At 37.5% G+C, this 15,060-nt stretch overlaps 1 protein-coding gene across 1 annotated transcript in view; it reads right to left on the bottom strand.

The window, feature by feature from the left end:
* GALNTL5 (polypeptide N-acetylgalactosaminyltransferase like 5) overlaps positions 1–13,072 on the bottom strand; it is a 71,037-nt gene extending 57,965 nt beyond the window's left edge. The window contains exons 1-2 of the mRNA XM_068550200.1: positions 12,799–13,072; positions 6,056–6,176 (exon numbers count right to left, since the gene is read on the bottom strand). Of these exons, the coding sequence (XP_068406301.1) occupies positions 6,056–6,176; positions 12,799–13,057 (380 nt within the window). The 5' untranslated portion in view covers positions 13,058–13,072. The remainder of the gene's footprint in view (positions 1–6,055; positions 6,177–12,798) is intronic.
* Positions 13,073–15,060: the final 1,988 nt, after the last annotated feature.

Here is a 15,060-nt window from a genome sequence, read left to right as displayed (position 1 = left end):
TGATGAAAAGCTGAGAGTTAAGAGCAAGAACACAGCAAGGCTGCCCAATTTCACCTCTGCTATTCAACATTGTATTAGAGGTTTTAGCCAGTGCAGTAAGAAAAAGAAAAGCATGCCAACTAGAAAGGAAGAAGTAAAAGTGCATAGGTCATGCCCATCTACATAGAAAATCCAATAGAGATATCTTTGTGATCTTGGGCTAGGCAAAAGTAAATTAAAAAATAGAATAGGGCTTCCCTGGTGGCGCAGTGGTTGAGAATCTGCCTGCCAATGCAGGGGACACGGGTTCGAGCCCTGGTCTGGGAAGATCCCACATGCCGCGGAGCAACTAGGCCCGTGAGCCACAACTACTGAGCCTGCGCGTCTGGAGCCTGTGCTCCGCAACAAGAGAGGCCGCGACAGTGAGAGGCCCGTGCACCGCGATGAAGAGTGGTCCCCTCTTGCCGCAACTAGAGAAAGCCCTCGCACAGAAACGAAGACCCAACACAGCCATAAATGAATGAATAAATAAATAAATGAATAAATTAAAAAATTTAAAAAAAAAAAGAATAAAATTAAACAATTGGACTCCATCAAAATTAAAAACTTCTGCTTTTCAAAAGGCACTGTTAAGAGAACGAAAAAACAAGCCATAGACTAGGAAAATATACGTGTAATCATCAATATGATAAAGATCTTATACCAAAATATACTAAAAAATTCTCAAAACTCAATAATAAGAGAACAATCCAATTTTAAAATGGGCAAAATTTAAACTTCAATAAAGAAGATACACAGATAGCAAATAAACACATAAATAGATCGCAACATCATTAGACATCAAGAAAATGCCAATTAAACCACAATGAGATCCCACTACACACCTATTAGAATGGCTAAAATTCAAAATACTGGCCATACCAAGTGTTGGCAAAGATGTGGAGGAATTGGAAAATCTCATTCATTGCTGATGGGAATGTAAGATAGTACAACTATTTTAGGAAAACGGCAGTTTCTTAAAAAATTAAACATACACCCTAAGATCTAGCCATTCCACTTGTAAAATATTTACATAAGAGAAAAAAGAACATCTGTTATGCAAAACTTGTCTTAAGAATATTCATACCAACTTTATTTGTAATAGGCAAAAACCGGAAACAATCTGTCCTATCAACAGATGAAAGGATAAACAAATTGTAGTACATCCGTACAGTAGAGCACTACTCAGCAATAAAAAGGAACTCCTTGCGACAACATGGCTAAATTTCAAAATAATTATGCTGCGTAAATTTTATTTATATAAAATTCTAGAGAAGAAAAATGAGCCTATGGCTGAGCAATCTCATTCCAGAAATCTTTACTCCATATATACTAACATGAGGGCATAAAAATATGTGTACAAGAGTGTTTATTACATCACTTTTGAAAAGCTGAAAAATTAAAAACAACCAGGATTTCTCTTAATGGGGAAACTGTATATTTATACAATGGATAACTGCTCTCAACTGTTAAAATGAATGAGGCAAATTTTATGTGTAATGCTTTGAAAAGTTCTCCACGATATGTTGTTAAGTTAAAAAAAACACATTATAGAATATACAATGTAAAGTCCATTTTCATAAAAATGATATGATTATATTGTATGCTTACTGTCTACTTATAAATACGTGTATGTGTCTATACATTTTGGAAGGATATACACTAACATCCTGACAGCGATGATCTCTCTGTGTCAAGTGGGGGGAAAATAGTTAGGTGACACCTTATGCATTAAGACAGAAGAAAAATCCCTAGGATCATGTGTGTTTTTACTTTCCCTTTTTATGCTTTTTTATATTTTCCAGGTTTTTCACAATTAACATTTCAAAGAAATCTGCACCTTTATTAATTACAAAAGGATAAATGGTAATTTTACTGTGCAGAAAATCTGACAGTCATTTTAATCAAGTGATCAAATTAACTTCACCACGAGTCACTTCACCAGTAATGGGACAAAGAGACATCGTGTGCCTTTTAGTACAATGTGCTGAGAAGGATATGACATTCCTTCCATGGTATTCCTATCAAAAATGCATGACCCGGATTTGATCACAAGGAAACATCAACCTCAAATTGAGGAGCATTCTACAAAATAACTGGTTAGATCTCTACAACTGTCACAGTCGTGGAAGATAAAGACTTAGGAACAGTTTCAGATGAAAGGAAACTCAGGGGACAGGAATCCTGCACACAGTCTGTAGTCCTGGGTTAGATCCTTCCAGAAAGAGGACACTAGTGGGTTAAGTGTAAAAACTTGAATACTGTCTGTACATTCGCTAATAGTATTGTATTGTTAACTTGCTGGTTTTGTTTATTGTTCTGGTTCTGAGGGGATGGACGATGTTAACATTTGGGGAATCTAAGAAAATGCTAGGCAGGAATTCTATGAAATATTTTTGCAACAGTTTTGTAAGTCTGAAATTATCTCAAAATTTAAAAGTTGAGAAATACATGGAATTGGAAAACCAATCAACAAAAAATCTATTCTTCTAAGATTTGTATCGAGTATTTCTCTAGTTCAGTGAAAATAATAATATGAATTTTAAAGAAAGGCAAAGCTGAAATGGAAATTCCATTTAATGGAATGATGTAATTACTATAATAATGGCTGAAAATCTGCTGGATTCTAGATATTAGTAGTTACTCCTAGTAAACATATATTTTAAACACAGAAGTGTATTTCGTACAGAATTGAATTTCCTATTAACAAAGTTAATATTTTGAATACTAAAACTGCCAACTTTGCTTCTTTCTTTGAACAATCTCTTTCTAAACTTCCTGTTTTTCTAACAAATAATCATATGATGAGGGAATGGAAGCAAAGGTGGTTACACTATTTTAGAAAATGAGGTTTAAGAGGAAGAAATGATGGCCTGCCTGGAGAGAAATTCATAACTTGTAAGCATGCAAAAATATTGACCTCCCTTTGCAGTAGTTCAATATTCAATTGAGAAAAAAAGTTGTCCTCTAAATTAAATGTCTACCATGTTCTATGGTTTGAATAAATTTAAATTCTTTTCCTTTCATTATGAGCCAGATAGATTGTGTCATCATGTGCAAACATTATATCTTTTTTTTCTTCAGTGAAAAATAGTTATTCTTTTTTTTTTAATTGAAGTATAGTTGGTTTACAATGTTGAAACACTACATTTCTTGAATGTGCCATATCATAAGTGATATTTAGCTACCTAGAAACTTTGTTGATTCTTATATTTGTGGCTTCAAATGTTTGTCTTGTACACAAGCTGCAACAAGACAAAGTGGGTCCCACTTTGCCCTGTTTTTTGGAACATGGCTTTTGTCTCCATATTACTGGAAGAGGCTTATATTCCTTAAGTACTTCTTATTTAGTAAAGAGAGGATATCAGCCCTCTTTGGCTAGAAACCACCAGAACCTAAAATATATTAAAAAGATATTAACAAACATTTGCTACAACATGAATGAAACTTGAGGACATTATGCTAAATGAAATAAGCCAGACACAAAAGGCAACTATTGTATGATTCTGCTTTTATGAAGTACCTAGAGTAGATAAAATTCACAGTGACAGAATGTAGAGTGGTGGTTGCCAGGGGACTGGATGGAGGGAAGAATGGGGAGTAAATGTTTAATGAAGACAGAGTCTCAGTTTGGGATGATGAAAAGTTCTGCAGATGGATAATGGCGATGGCTGTATTACAATGTTAATATACTTAATGCCACCAAATTGTACAGTTAAAAAGAGTTAAAATGGTAAATTTTATGTTATATACAGTTTACCAAAAGTTTTTAAAAAGGCACTTATACAAACAATTGAAGGAACAATTTTTAAAAAAAAGCAGACTTTGAAGAAAAAAATAGGTAGCTGTCTGAAGCATTTTGTATTAGGAATAAATCTCCCTTTGACCAAAAGTCTTCATTGGTGATTTAACAAAAAGAACTTGTGAGTGATGCAATTCTTGGAAACCTCTAGAACACACTCTGAGCCAAGGAGAAGATATTCTCTACACTATAAGCTCTAGAATTTTGAAGTAGGCTCTTGACATTATCTGACTTCAAGTTCTAAAAACAGGAAACTATATTACAAGACTTCTAATATGCCAAAATTAAAATCTGGTTAGTAAGTGTTTAAAAATTAGACCTTATTTGTTTTTAGACCAGTCCACTGAAAACTATGACATTAACAAAAGAAATTGAAGGATATGGAAAGATATTCTGTGCTCATGGATTGGGAGAATTAATATTGTTAAAATGTCCATATTTCCTAAAGCAATCTACAGGTTCAATGCAATCCCTATCAAAATTACAATGGCAATTTTCACAGAAATAGAACAAACAATCCTAGAATTTGTATGGAATTACAAAAGACCCCAAATAGCCAAAGCAATCTTGAGAAAGAAGAACAAAGCTGGAGGACTCACACTCCCCGATTTCAAACTATATTACAAAGGTATTGTAATAAAAACAGTATGGTACTGGCATAAAAAGACACATAGATCAATGGAGCAGAGTAGAAAGCCCAGAAATAAACCCACACATATATGGTCAATTAATTTATGACAAAGGAGCCAAGAATATATGATGGGGAAAGAACAGTCTCTTCAATAAATGGTGTTGGAAAAACTGAACAGCTAAATGCAAAAGAATGAAACTGGACCTCTATCTTACACCATACCCTCAACTTAACTAGAAATGAATTAAATGAATATAAGACCTAAAACCATAAAACTCCTGGAAGAAAAGATAGGCAGTAAGCTCCTTAATATCAGTCTTGATTTATTTGGATCTGACACCAAAAGCAAAGGCAACAAAAGCAAAAATAAATAAGTGGGACTACATCAAACTATAAAGCTTCTGCACAGCAAAGGAAACCTTCAACAAAATGAAAAGGCAACCTACTGAATGGGAGAAAATATTTGCAAATCATATAATCATATATCTGATAAGGGGTTAATACCTAACATATGTAAAGAACTCATACAACTCAATATTGAAAAAACAAACAAACCAATCTGATTAAAAAATGGGCAGAGGATCTGAATAGACACTTTTTCCAAAGAAGACATACAGATGGGCAACAGGCACATGAAAAGATGCTCAGCATCACTAATCATCAGGGAAATGCAAATCAAAACCACAATAAGATATCACTTCACACCTGTTTGAATGGCTCTTATCAAAAAGACAAGAAGTAACAAGAGTTGGTGAGGATGTGGAGAAAAGGGAACCCTTGTGCACCTTTGGTAGGAATGTAAATTGGTGCAGCCGCTATGGAAAACCAGTATGGAAGTTCCTCAAAAAATTAAAAATAGAACTGCCATATGATCCAGCAATTCCAATTCTGGGTATTTACCTGAAGAAAACAAAAGCACTAACTCAAAAAGATACATGCACCCCCATGTTCATTACCACATTATTTACAAGCCAAGACATGGGAGCAACCTAAGTGTCCATGGGTGGATGAATAAAGAAAAGGTAATATACATCCATATAGCTATATCTATATGTTATATATCTACATCTATATCTATATATATAATTCAGCCATAAAAAAGGAGGAAATCTTGCCATTTGCAATAACATGAATGGATCTTGAGGGCATTATGCTAAGTGAAACAAGTCAGAGAAAGACAAATACCATATGCTCTCTTACATGTAGAATCTCAAACAAACAAAACACAATCCGCCCCCCCCAAAAAAAAAACAAGCTCAAGATACAGAGAACAGATTGGTGGTCGCCAGAGGCAGGGGGTGGGTGAAACGGGTGAAGGAGGTCAAAAGGTACAAACTTCCAGTTATAAAATAAATGTCACAGGGATGTAATGTATAGCATGGTGACTGTAGTTAATAATACTGTATTGCATATTTGAAAGTTACTAAGAAAGATCTTAAAAGTTCTCATCACAAGAAAAAAATCTTTTTTGTATCTATGTATAGTGACCGATGTTAACTAGACTTACTGTGATGATCATTTTGCAACATATACAAATATCAAATCACTATGTTGTATATCTGAAACTATGTAATATGTAAAAAAATATATCAGGAGGAACATACATTTTATTCCTGGTATCTGGCACATCTCTGTGGTTGCCCAAGTTTTTACTGATAATGGAATTAAATCCATATTTTGAATATCCACGAATAAGTTCTGGGTCCGAATAGTTAAAATCCTTACCTGCAAGAAAAGGTATTAGTCACATAAGTATAGGTTTACTACCATCACATTGATAAAGGACAATAACAACTATATCCTGAATTCACTCCTTTTATAACATGTCAGAGTAGCTTTCCTGGAACCTAAACTACTCCCAGATGACAAGGTTAAAATCAAAGTATTCACACAAGTCTAAGCAGATTGCTTAGCAAAGTATGAACAACAAGCTACCCTAGAGTCATTCAGTTTCTCCAGAGAAGGAAGTGCTCAGCCTCCTTGGTCCCATTATGATTTGCAACTGTCGTGTGAAATTATATTAACTGAGGGATTTAGGGAAGGTGGGAGAATGGGAGCTGAAGCCCCTCTCCCAAAACTCTGTTTGAGAGAATAATACAAGATGACAGAGGACAACCCAAACATATCAGTCATAGCAATAAATGAAGCTGGCATAAATTTCCCATTAAAAGATAAAAACTCTTACATGGTAATAAAAAATGAAATGTAACCATAAACGATAAATAAGATGAACTAAAATGGTTAAAAGTGAAAGAACGGTCAAAGACTACAGGAGTCAAAATAATTTTTAAAGATAGAATTCACTGGAAGGACAATCCAGAAGGTCATTTTATACTCACAATAAGTCACAGTAAAGATTTAATAGTAATGAGCTTGTAGACATCAAATAATGCTGCAACAAAATACTTAAAGAAAAATTGTTAGAAATATCAATATATGTTGCCACAAACGAACAGTAATGGAAGTTTTTAAGAACAACTCTGAATCAGACAAAAAGTTAGAAACTTGAATAACGTAATTAGTTAAGTTTCCTTAGTAGATTTTATGTTGTGCTTTGTTTTTGAGAGAATAAACTTTCTTTTCCAATGCCCAAAGAGTGTTTTCCAAAATTGGTATAAATTCTATACCGGATATAAAGAGGATTCCCATCAAAAAGTGACCCCATTTCCCCTCGGTCCTCTTTCTTACACCTAAAAACTCCTTGGCTCTGAAAGGTGAGTGTAAGGAGGCAGGTTGCCTGGGAGCCTCGGGACAGGGGCAAGGACACGGTGGGCTCCTGATTTCTTTGTTGCCTCCCGTAAATCCCAGACAGGGGGCTGTCGAAGGCTGCAGGTGGAACCACTAATGGGCACAGACAAAACAAGCGCCAAGATAAGCCTGTTCCACCAGCCACAGGGCCAGGAAAAAGGACAACTAATCACAGAAACCCTCTGGCAGCACCCACTCTAGTCCAATCAAGCACCAACGGGAGAACCACACCACCCCCTGTTGGCTCCAGTGGGGAGAGCAGGGAGCGGGTCCACCTATACCCCAAGGGAACAAGGGGCCGTGCTCCTCTCCCCTGAGCATAACCTACCCTTCCATCCCCCTTCCTGGCAGAAGAAGGCAGTGTTCTGACTACCTGTCTGGCTGGTGTGGGTGGGCTGAGCAGGGAGCTGGTCTTCCAGAAGCCTGCCGGGTAGAAGCAGGTGGTGCTCTGATTCTCCCTAAGGTAGTGTCTTGTCAGTGGCATGCTAAGCCTCCAGCCCACCTGGCAGCAACAAGTCTTAACGAGGTGGCGCAAGGTGAGGCTAGTCACTACGCCATGTACCCACTGCCCCTCATATCCATGGGGGTCCAGGGAGAGCTGAACCTCCACCCTCAATGGCAGCAGGTTGTGCAAAGCGGGAGCGTTGATACTCTGCTTACCCCATCTCCTGACCCTGGTGTCAGGGAGGCCCAATGGGGAGCTGAACTCAGAGACAACAATGTCATTCAAGTCAGCGCCCCATTTCACCAACGGGGCTGCTGAACGTCCCCTCCACCATCCACAGCATGGCAGTGCCCACGCTCCACGGTTGCCAGGGTGGAGTCGGCAGGTCCAGCAGGAAGCAAACACACCCACCCACCTGGCCCTTGTGCTGCATCTCAACAGAGGTCGGCCTAACAAAGAAGCTTAAACAGTGCCCAGAGTTTCATAATGTCCAAAATGCCCAGGATACAACCAAAAATCTTTTGTCGTACAAAGAACCAGGGAGATCTCAAACTGAATAGGAAAAGACAATAGACAGATGTCAATACCAAGGTGAATCAGAGGTCAGAATGATCTCAGATGTTAAAGCAGCCATCATAAAAATGCTCAGAAACAGAAAAAGTGGAAATCTCAGCAAAGAAATAGAAGTTATAAAAAAGAACCAAATGGAAATTATAGAACTAAAAATAATCTAATAAAACACTCGCTAGATGGGCTTAATATTAAGTAGAATAGTGATAACAGAATCCACCTACTCTGAGCAATGGAGAAAATAGACTAAAAAAAAAAAATGAAGAGAGTCCCAGGGACCCGTGAGCTAACAACAAAAGAGCTAATATTCGTAATATTGGAGTCTCAGAAGGATAGGAGAGTGAGGAATGAAAAAGTACTCTAAAAAATAATAGTAGAAAAGTCCACAAATTTGGTGAAAGACGGACGTCTACAGCTTCAAGAGGCTGAGCAAACTCCCAAGTAGGATACACCAAAGAAATCCATGCCACATCATAATAAAGCTTCTGAAAACTCCAGACAAAAGAAAACTCTTGAAAGCTGCAGACAGAAAGGAGGCAGTACCCACAGAGGAAAGATCTGAATGACTGTGGATTTCTCGTCTGAATCATGGAGGAGAGAAGGAAGTGGGAAAACATTTTCGAGTGCTGAACAGAAAGAACTATCATCAGCAAAGTCTAGGTCAGCAAAAATATCTTTCGGGAATCATGAGAAAAATAAAGATACGTTCAGATGAAGAAACACTAAGAATTTGTGACTAGCAAACCCACCCTCAAAGAATTGAAAAAGAAAGTTCTGTAAACAAAAAAGGAAAATCATAGCAGATGAAGGGTTGCACCTCAGAAAAGAAAAAAGAACATCCAAAAGGGTAAAAAATATAATAGCCTGTGCTCATGAGTTTCTTAAGTCTCACTCAATGATTGGAGCAAACACTACAACACCATCTGATGTGGTGCTCCACGTACACAGAGGAAATGCTGAAGATAATCGTATTTTAAAATTGAGGATGCTAATGGACTTTGCTTTTTACGCTTTACTGGAAGTGGCAAAACACTGATTCAAGGAGACATCAGTGAGTTACATATGTATCATGTTAATACCTAGAGCAACCACGAATAGAGCTACACAAAGCAATACATTAAAAGAATACTGGGGCTTCCCTGGTGGCACAGTGGTTGAGAATCTGCCTGCCAATGCAGGGGACACGGGTTCGAGCCCTGGTCTGGGAAGATCCCACATGCCGCAGAGCAACTAGGCCCGTGAGCCACAACTACTGAGCCTGCGCGTCTGGAGCCTGTGCTCTGCAACAAGAGAGGCTGCGATAGCGAGAGGCCCACGCACTGCGATGAAGAGTGGCCCCCGCTTGCCGCAACTAGAGAAAGCCCTTGCACAGAAACGAAGACCCAACACAGCCAAAATTAAATTAATTAATTAATTAATTTTAAAAAAAAAAGAATACTGGAAGTAACTCAAGATGGGATTCTGAAACATGTTCAGGTAACTCACAATAAGGTAAGAAAAGAGAACAGAAGAATGAGAAGTGGAAGAAGCAAACAAACAAATAATAAAATGGCTGACTTAAACCTTAACATATGAATAATTATATTAAATGCAAATGATCTAAATATATCAGTTAAAGACATAGATTGTCAGAGTGCATTAAAAAATACGTTCTAACAATATGCCGTCTACAAGAAACTCCCCTCAATGTGATGTAGGTGGATTGAAAGTAAAAGGATAGAAAAAGATATATCTTGCAAATAATTTAAAAAGCAGGACTAACTACATTAATATCAAATAAAATAGACTTTAGAACAAAGAAAATTACTAGAGACAAAGAGGGACAGTATACACTGATAAAAGATCAGTCTACCAGTAATATATGATGATCCTAAATAGAAACATACCAAAAAACAGTCTCAAAATACATGGAACAAAAACGCATAGGGTTGAAAGGAGAAACAGACAAACCCATGATTATAATTGGGCTCTTCAACACCCACTCTTAGCAACTGTCAGAACTACTAGCCAAAAACTCAGCAAGGATACAGAAGAATTGAACAATACAATCAACCAACCGGATCTGACTGAGCTTACATATATATAAAACACTTCACCTAACAGTACCGGAATACACATTTTTTTTCAAGTATCCATGGAGCATTCACCAAGATAGGCCATATCCTGGATCATAAAACAAACCTCAAAAAAAACCTAAAAGAATCGAAATCATAGCGTATATTTTGTGACTACAGTGGAATCAAACTGGATGTCAATTATAGAAAGACAGAAAATTATTCAAAACACTTGGAAATTAAACAATCTATTTCCAAATAATCCAAGAAGAAAGTCTCAAAGGGAATATAAAAATACATAGAACGGAATGAAAATGAAAATTCAACATATTGAAAGATGTGGGATGCAGGTACAGCAATATTATTAAGATATCAATTCTCCCCTGACTGATCTATAGACTCAATGCAATTCCATTCAAAATACCAGCAGGCTTTTTTGTAGAAATTGACATTGTAGAGTTCAGAAACAGATCCAACAAAAATGACCAATTGATTTTTTAAAAATAAATTTATTTATTTTATTTATTTTTGGCTGCATTGGGTCTTCATTGCTGTGCACGGGTTTTCTCTAGTTGGGGCGAGGGGGGGCTACTCTTGGTTTCGGTGCGCGGACTTCTCATTGCGGTGGCTTTTCTTTTTGTGGAGCATGGGCTCTAGGTGCACGGGCTTCAGTAGTTGTGGCATGCAGGCGCAGTAGTTGTGGCTCACGGGCTCTAGAGTGCAGGCACAGTAGTTGTGGTGCACGACTTAGTTGCTCCGCAGCATGTGGGATCTTCCCGGACCAGGGTTCGAACGTATGTCCCCTGCACTGGCAGGCCGATTCTTAACCACTGCGCCACCAGGGAAGCCCTGGTCAATTGATTTTTGATAAAGGGACCAAGATGGGAAAATGAAAGTTTTTCAACAAATGGTGTTGGATCTATATGGAAAAATGAACTATGATCCTTACCTCACAGCATCACAGAAATTAATTCAAAACGGAGTTAATGTAAAACCTAAAACTTTAAAATTTCTAAAAAATAAAAATGATAGAAGGAAATATTTGTGAACTTGGGGTAGGCAAAGATTTCTTAGATAAAACATAAAAAACATAAACCACACAAGAAAATGTGATAAATTGACCATCGAAATTTAAAATCTTGCTTCTTGAATGAAACCACTCAGAGGAGAATGAAGATGTCCAGCATGGTGACTCTAGTCAGCACACTGTATTATATACTTGCAAGTTGCTAAGACAGTATACCTTAAGTTATCTCCTGAAGTACTGAGATAACTTTTATCCTTTCCAAAGAAAATGCAATGAATAATAATGGTGAATTACGTGATTATAAATAATTTTGTTTTCAACTGTAGAAATTAGAAAACATTCTCCTTTTGGAATATAAGAATAAATTGTATATTAACAGTAAAAAAATAAAAAAATTAAAAAGTTATCATCACAAGAAAAAAAATGGTAACTATGTGTGATGATGGATGTTAATTAACTTTATTGTGGTAACCATTTTGCAATATATACATATATAAAAATCATTGTGTTGTACACCTAAAACGAATACAATGATATATATCAATTATATCTCAATTAAAAAAAAGAGAGAATGAAAAGACAAGGCACAGACTTGTGCAAAATATTTGCAACTCACAAATCAAAGGATTTGATGCCAGAATATATTTTAAAAGTCTTAGAAATCAGAAGACAAACATCCCAATTTAAAAATGGACAGAAGACTTGGAGAGACACTTTACAAAAGGAGATGTATGTGTGGCCACTAAGCACATGAAAAGGTGTTCAAAATCCTTAGTTGTAGGGAAATGCAAATTAAGGCCACAATGATACCATTACTCACCTATTAGAATGGTTAAAATCTAAAAATCTGACCATGTCAAGTGCTGGCCAAATCTGGAGAAAATGGAATTCTCATCCACTGCTGAAGGAAATATAAAATGGCACCCTTCCTTTGGAAACTGGTTTGTCATTTTCTTTAAAGTTAAGCATACAGCTACCATATGACCCATCCATCCCATACCTAGGTATTTACCTGAGAGAAACAAAATATGCTTATACAAAGACTTACATGTTAATATCCATAGTGGCATTGCAATTTATTCCAGAATAGCTACAAATATTACGCAGCCTAAACAAATAAATTTATTTTTAAAAATACATACTGTATTTTTCTTAAAGAAAATACATAAAAGAAATGAGGAAGTTATCTAGGGAGGAGGAAGAATTGGGGTGAAGTTTTTACTGTACCTATTAAAATTTATTTCTTTGAAACACATAAAGCTATCTGAAACAAATACAGCAAACTACATAAAAATTGTTAAATTTAGGTGGTAAATACATACAAGCCTGTTTTATTATTTTCTGTGTGTGTGTGTATGGATATATATGAATATATATGAGAAATATTTCATAATTTAAAATTGAATTGCTCTAAAAAAGGACATTCTCTCACTCTTCCCAATTATTAAATTTATGGTATATTTTCCCCTTAAAATGGCTAACAGAGGAAATCAAAATACTTACTTAATTTTAAAAATGACTTCTGTTCTGTAGTTTCATCTTCATTAGGCCTTTTGACTCTTACATAAGGTCTTGGTATTCGCACTGAGCCATGTTTAGTTTGCAATTTCTTCCCAAGGGACCAAATTAATGGATTTCCTTTCTCCTGGATCTTCTTCTCCTGGTTCTTCACATGATTATGGTGAAAATAAATAAAGATGGTTGTCCAGATCCCAAGTGTCAAGGATCCAGAGAGTAAACATTGAATTTTAACATTTCTCATTGTAAACCTAGCATTTTTGAAGGTCCATTTTAACATTTCCTAAACCAGAAGGATTTAAGAGAAGCTGTATTAGCTATTTTGATGGTTTAGAGATCATCAACTTGGCTTAAATTCAATTTACGGTGTTTTAAAAACAGGATTATTTTGATATCAGCGCTTATCATATACTTTGATACGAGAAAGTGTATCCTTTAAAAAACTCTTAAAACTGATATTCATCAGATTTCTTAACATGAGAATGTATAACGTGCTTATAAAACATACACTATCATTTAAAGTCATGGACCCAGACTCCTGAGATAAAACTAAAGCAAACAACGTGAAAGAAAGGTTTCTCATCCCTTCCACCTTCTCGACGCATCTAGGAGTGATGGCATAGGTCTCTGTTTTAAAAAGCTGATTTGACACTAATCAGACTGTTAGAAATGTAAAAACATGCACTATCCCATGGTGGAAAGAAAGTGGGCAGTGAGAAGCGCGGACCCCCCTGATGGGACTGTGAAATGGTACAGCCACTTTGCAATCTCTATGCAGGTTGAGTCTATACATAGGGAATGTGGAAGTAGTTCCATCCCTAGAAATATACCCCAAAGAGACTCTCGCCAGGAGACATGTACAAGAACATTTACTGGAGTCATGTTTGTGGTAGAAATTAGACACAACTCTAGTTTCCCTCAACAGAAGAACTGATAAACTGAGGCTATTCATTCAGCATTGGAAATGAATCTACTGGAGCGACATGGATTAATACCGTAAAATCTAAAAAACATAATGTTGCACAAAAAACAAGTAGGGTATGATGTTACCTATATAAATTTGGAAAACATGAAAAGCAGTGCAGTTGTTTATGCATACGCTAGAGGGTAGCAAATGTTAGGGAGAAATACCGTGTGTGTGCACGGTCTGCACAAATATAGGAAAAATACAGGATAGTGATCACCTCTGTGTGGGAGGGAGTCAGGAGGCGGATAAAGAGCTCGGACTGTGTCCTTAATGCTTTTTTTTTTTTGGTCGTGGGTTGTAGGATCTTAGTTCCCCGACCAGGGATTGAACCTGGGCCCTCGGCAGTGGAAGTGAGGAGTAGTAACCACTGGACCACCAGGGAATTCCCCTTAATGCCTACTTTTTAAAAGTTCTGAAGCAAATATGGCAAAATGAGGAGGTCTGATAAAGCTTGATGATGTGCACACAGAGCGCTCCTGATATTTTTCTCTGTATTTCTCCTACGTTTGAAATATTTCATAATTTATCAAACAAGAAAGTCTTGAGAGGTTTCCTTTAAAGTTGATAGATTGAATATGTGTGTCTTGTGTCCTCTCCCTCCTGACTCAACTGTGAACAAAAATAAAGCTGAAAACTCTCCTGGGAAAAGAGTAGTAGAGAGAAAAATGCATGGCGATTTCAGTACAGGTTTGGAAGACACACTATTGGCCGTGTGACCATGACTTGGAAGGACAGAGGGAGTCACAACTCCAGGTGGGCGGAGGGAGGACTCTGAGACAGATACGCGTCTAGCAGACCCCAGGGCAGCTCAGGGTTTGGAGGCCCAGGCTTGTCAGGGGGCACGAGGGGAGGCTTCGGAAAAGGCCACATGCTTCCATGCAGAACAGTCGGCTCTGGACACCCCTCCCTGCACAGAAAAGTCAGACAAGAGCCTGGCAATTTCTTCTCTGGAGAAATGGGATTGTAGAGGCTCGGCCTCCGCAGAAGGAAGCTTGAGGCTGAGGTCAGGGGAGTCACCTGGCTCTCTTTCCCGCCTCACGCACAGGATCCCAGAAGCCAGGCTGCTCAACCTGAGGTAGGAGAGGGGAGAATTATTCTATGATGAGAAGACAGGCCCCAGAGAAAAGCCCCCCACACAGTGAAGCGTATGGGGTGCCCAACAAAGCAGCCAACTCCCCACGTGTCACTGTGAAGACAGGACACCTGTGGGAGGGGGGGTGATCCCAACACCCAGAGGGTCCCGGCAGCGCGTTAGAGTCTCACTTTTCCATTGGAATGGA

The sequence above is a fragment of the Eschrichtius robustus genome, chromosome 8, assembly GCF_028021215.1.
Source record: "Eschrichtius robustus isolate mEscRob2 chromosome 8, mEscRob2.pri, whole genome shotgun sequence".
Lineage (NCBI taxonomy): Eukaryota > Metazoa > Chordata > Mammalia > Artiodactyla > Eschrichtiidae > Eschrichtius > Eschrichtius robustus.
This window is presented reverse-complemented; position numbering and strand designations above follow the sequence as displayed.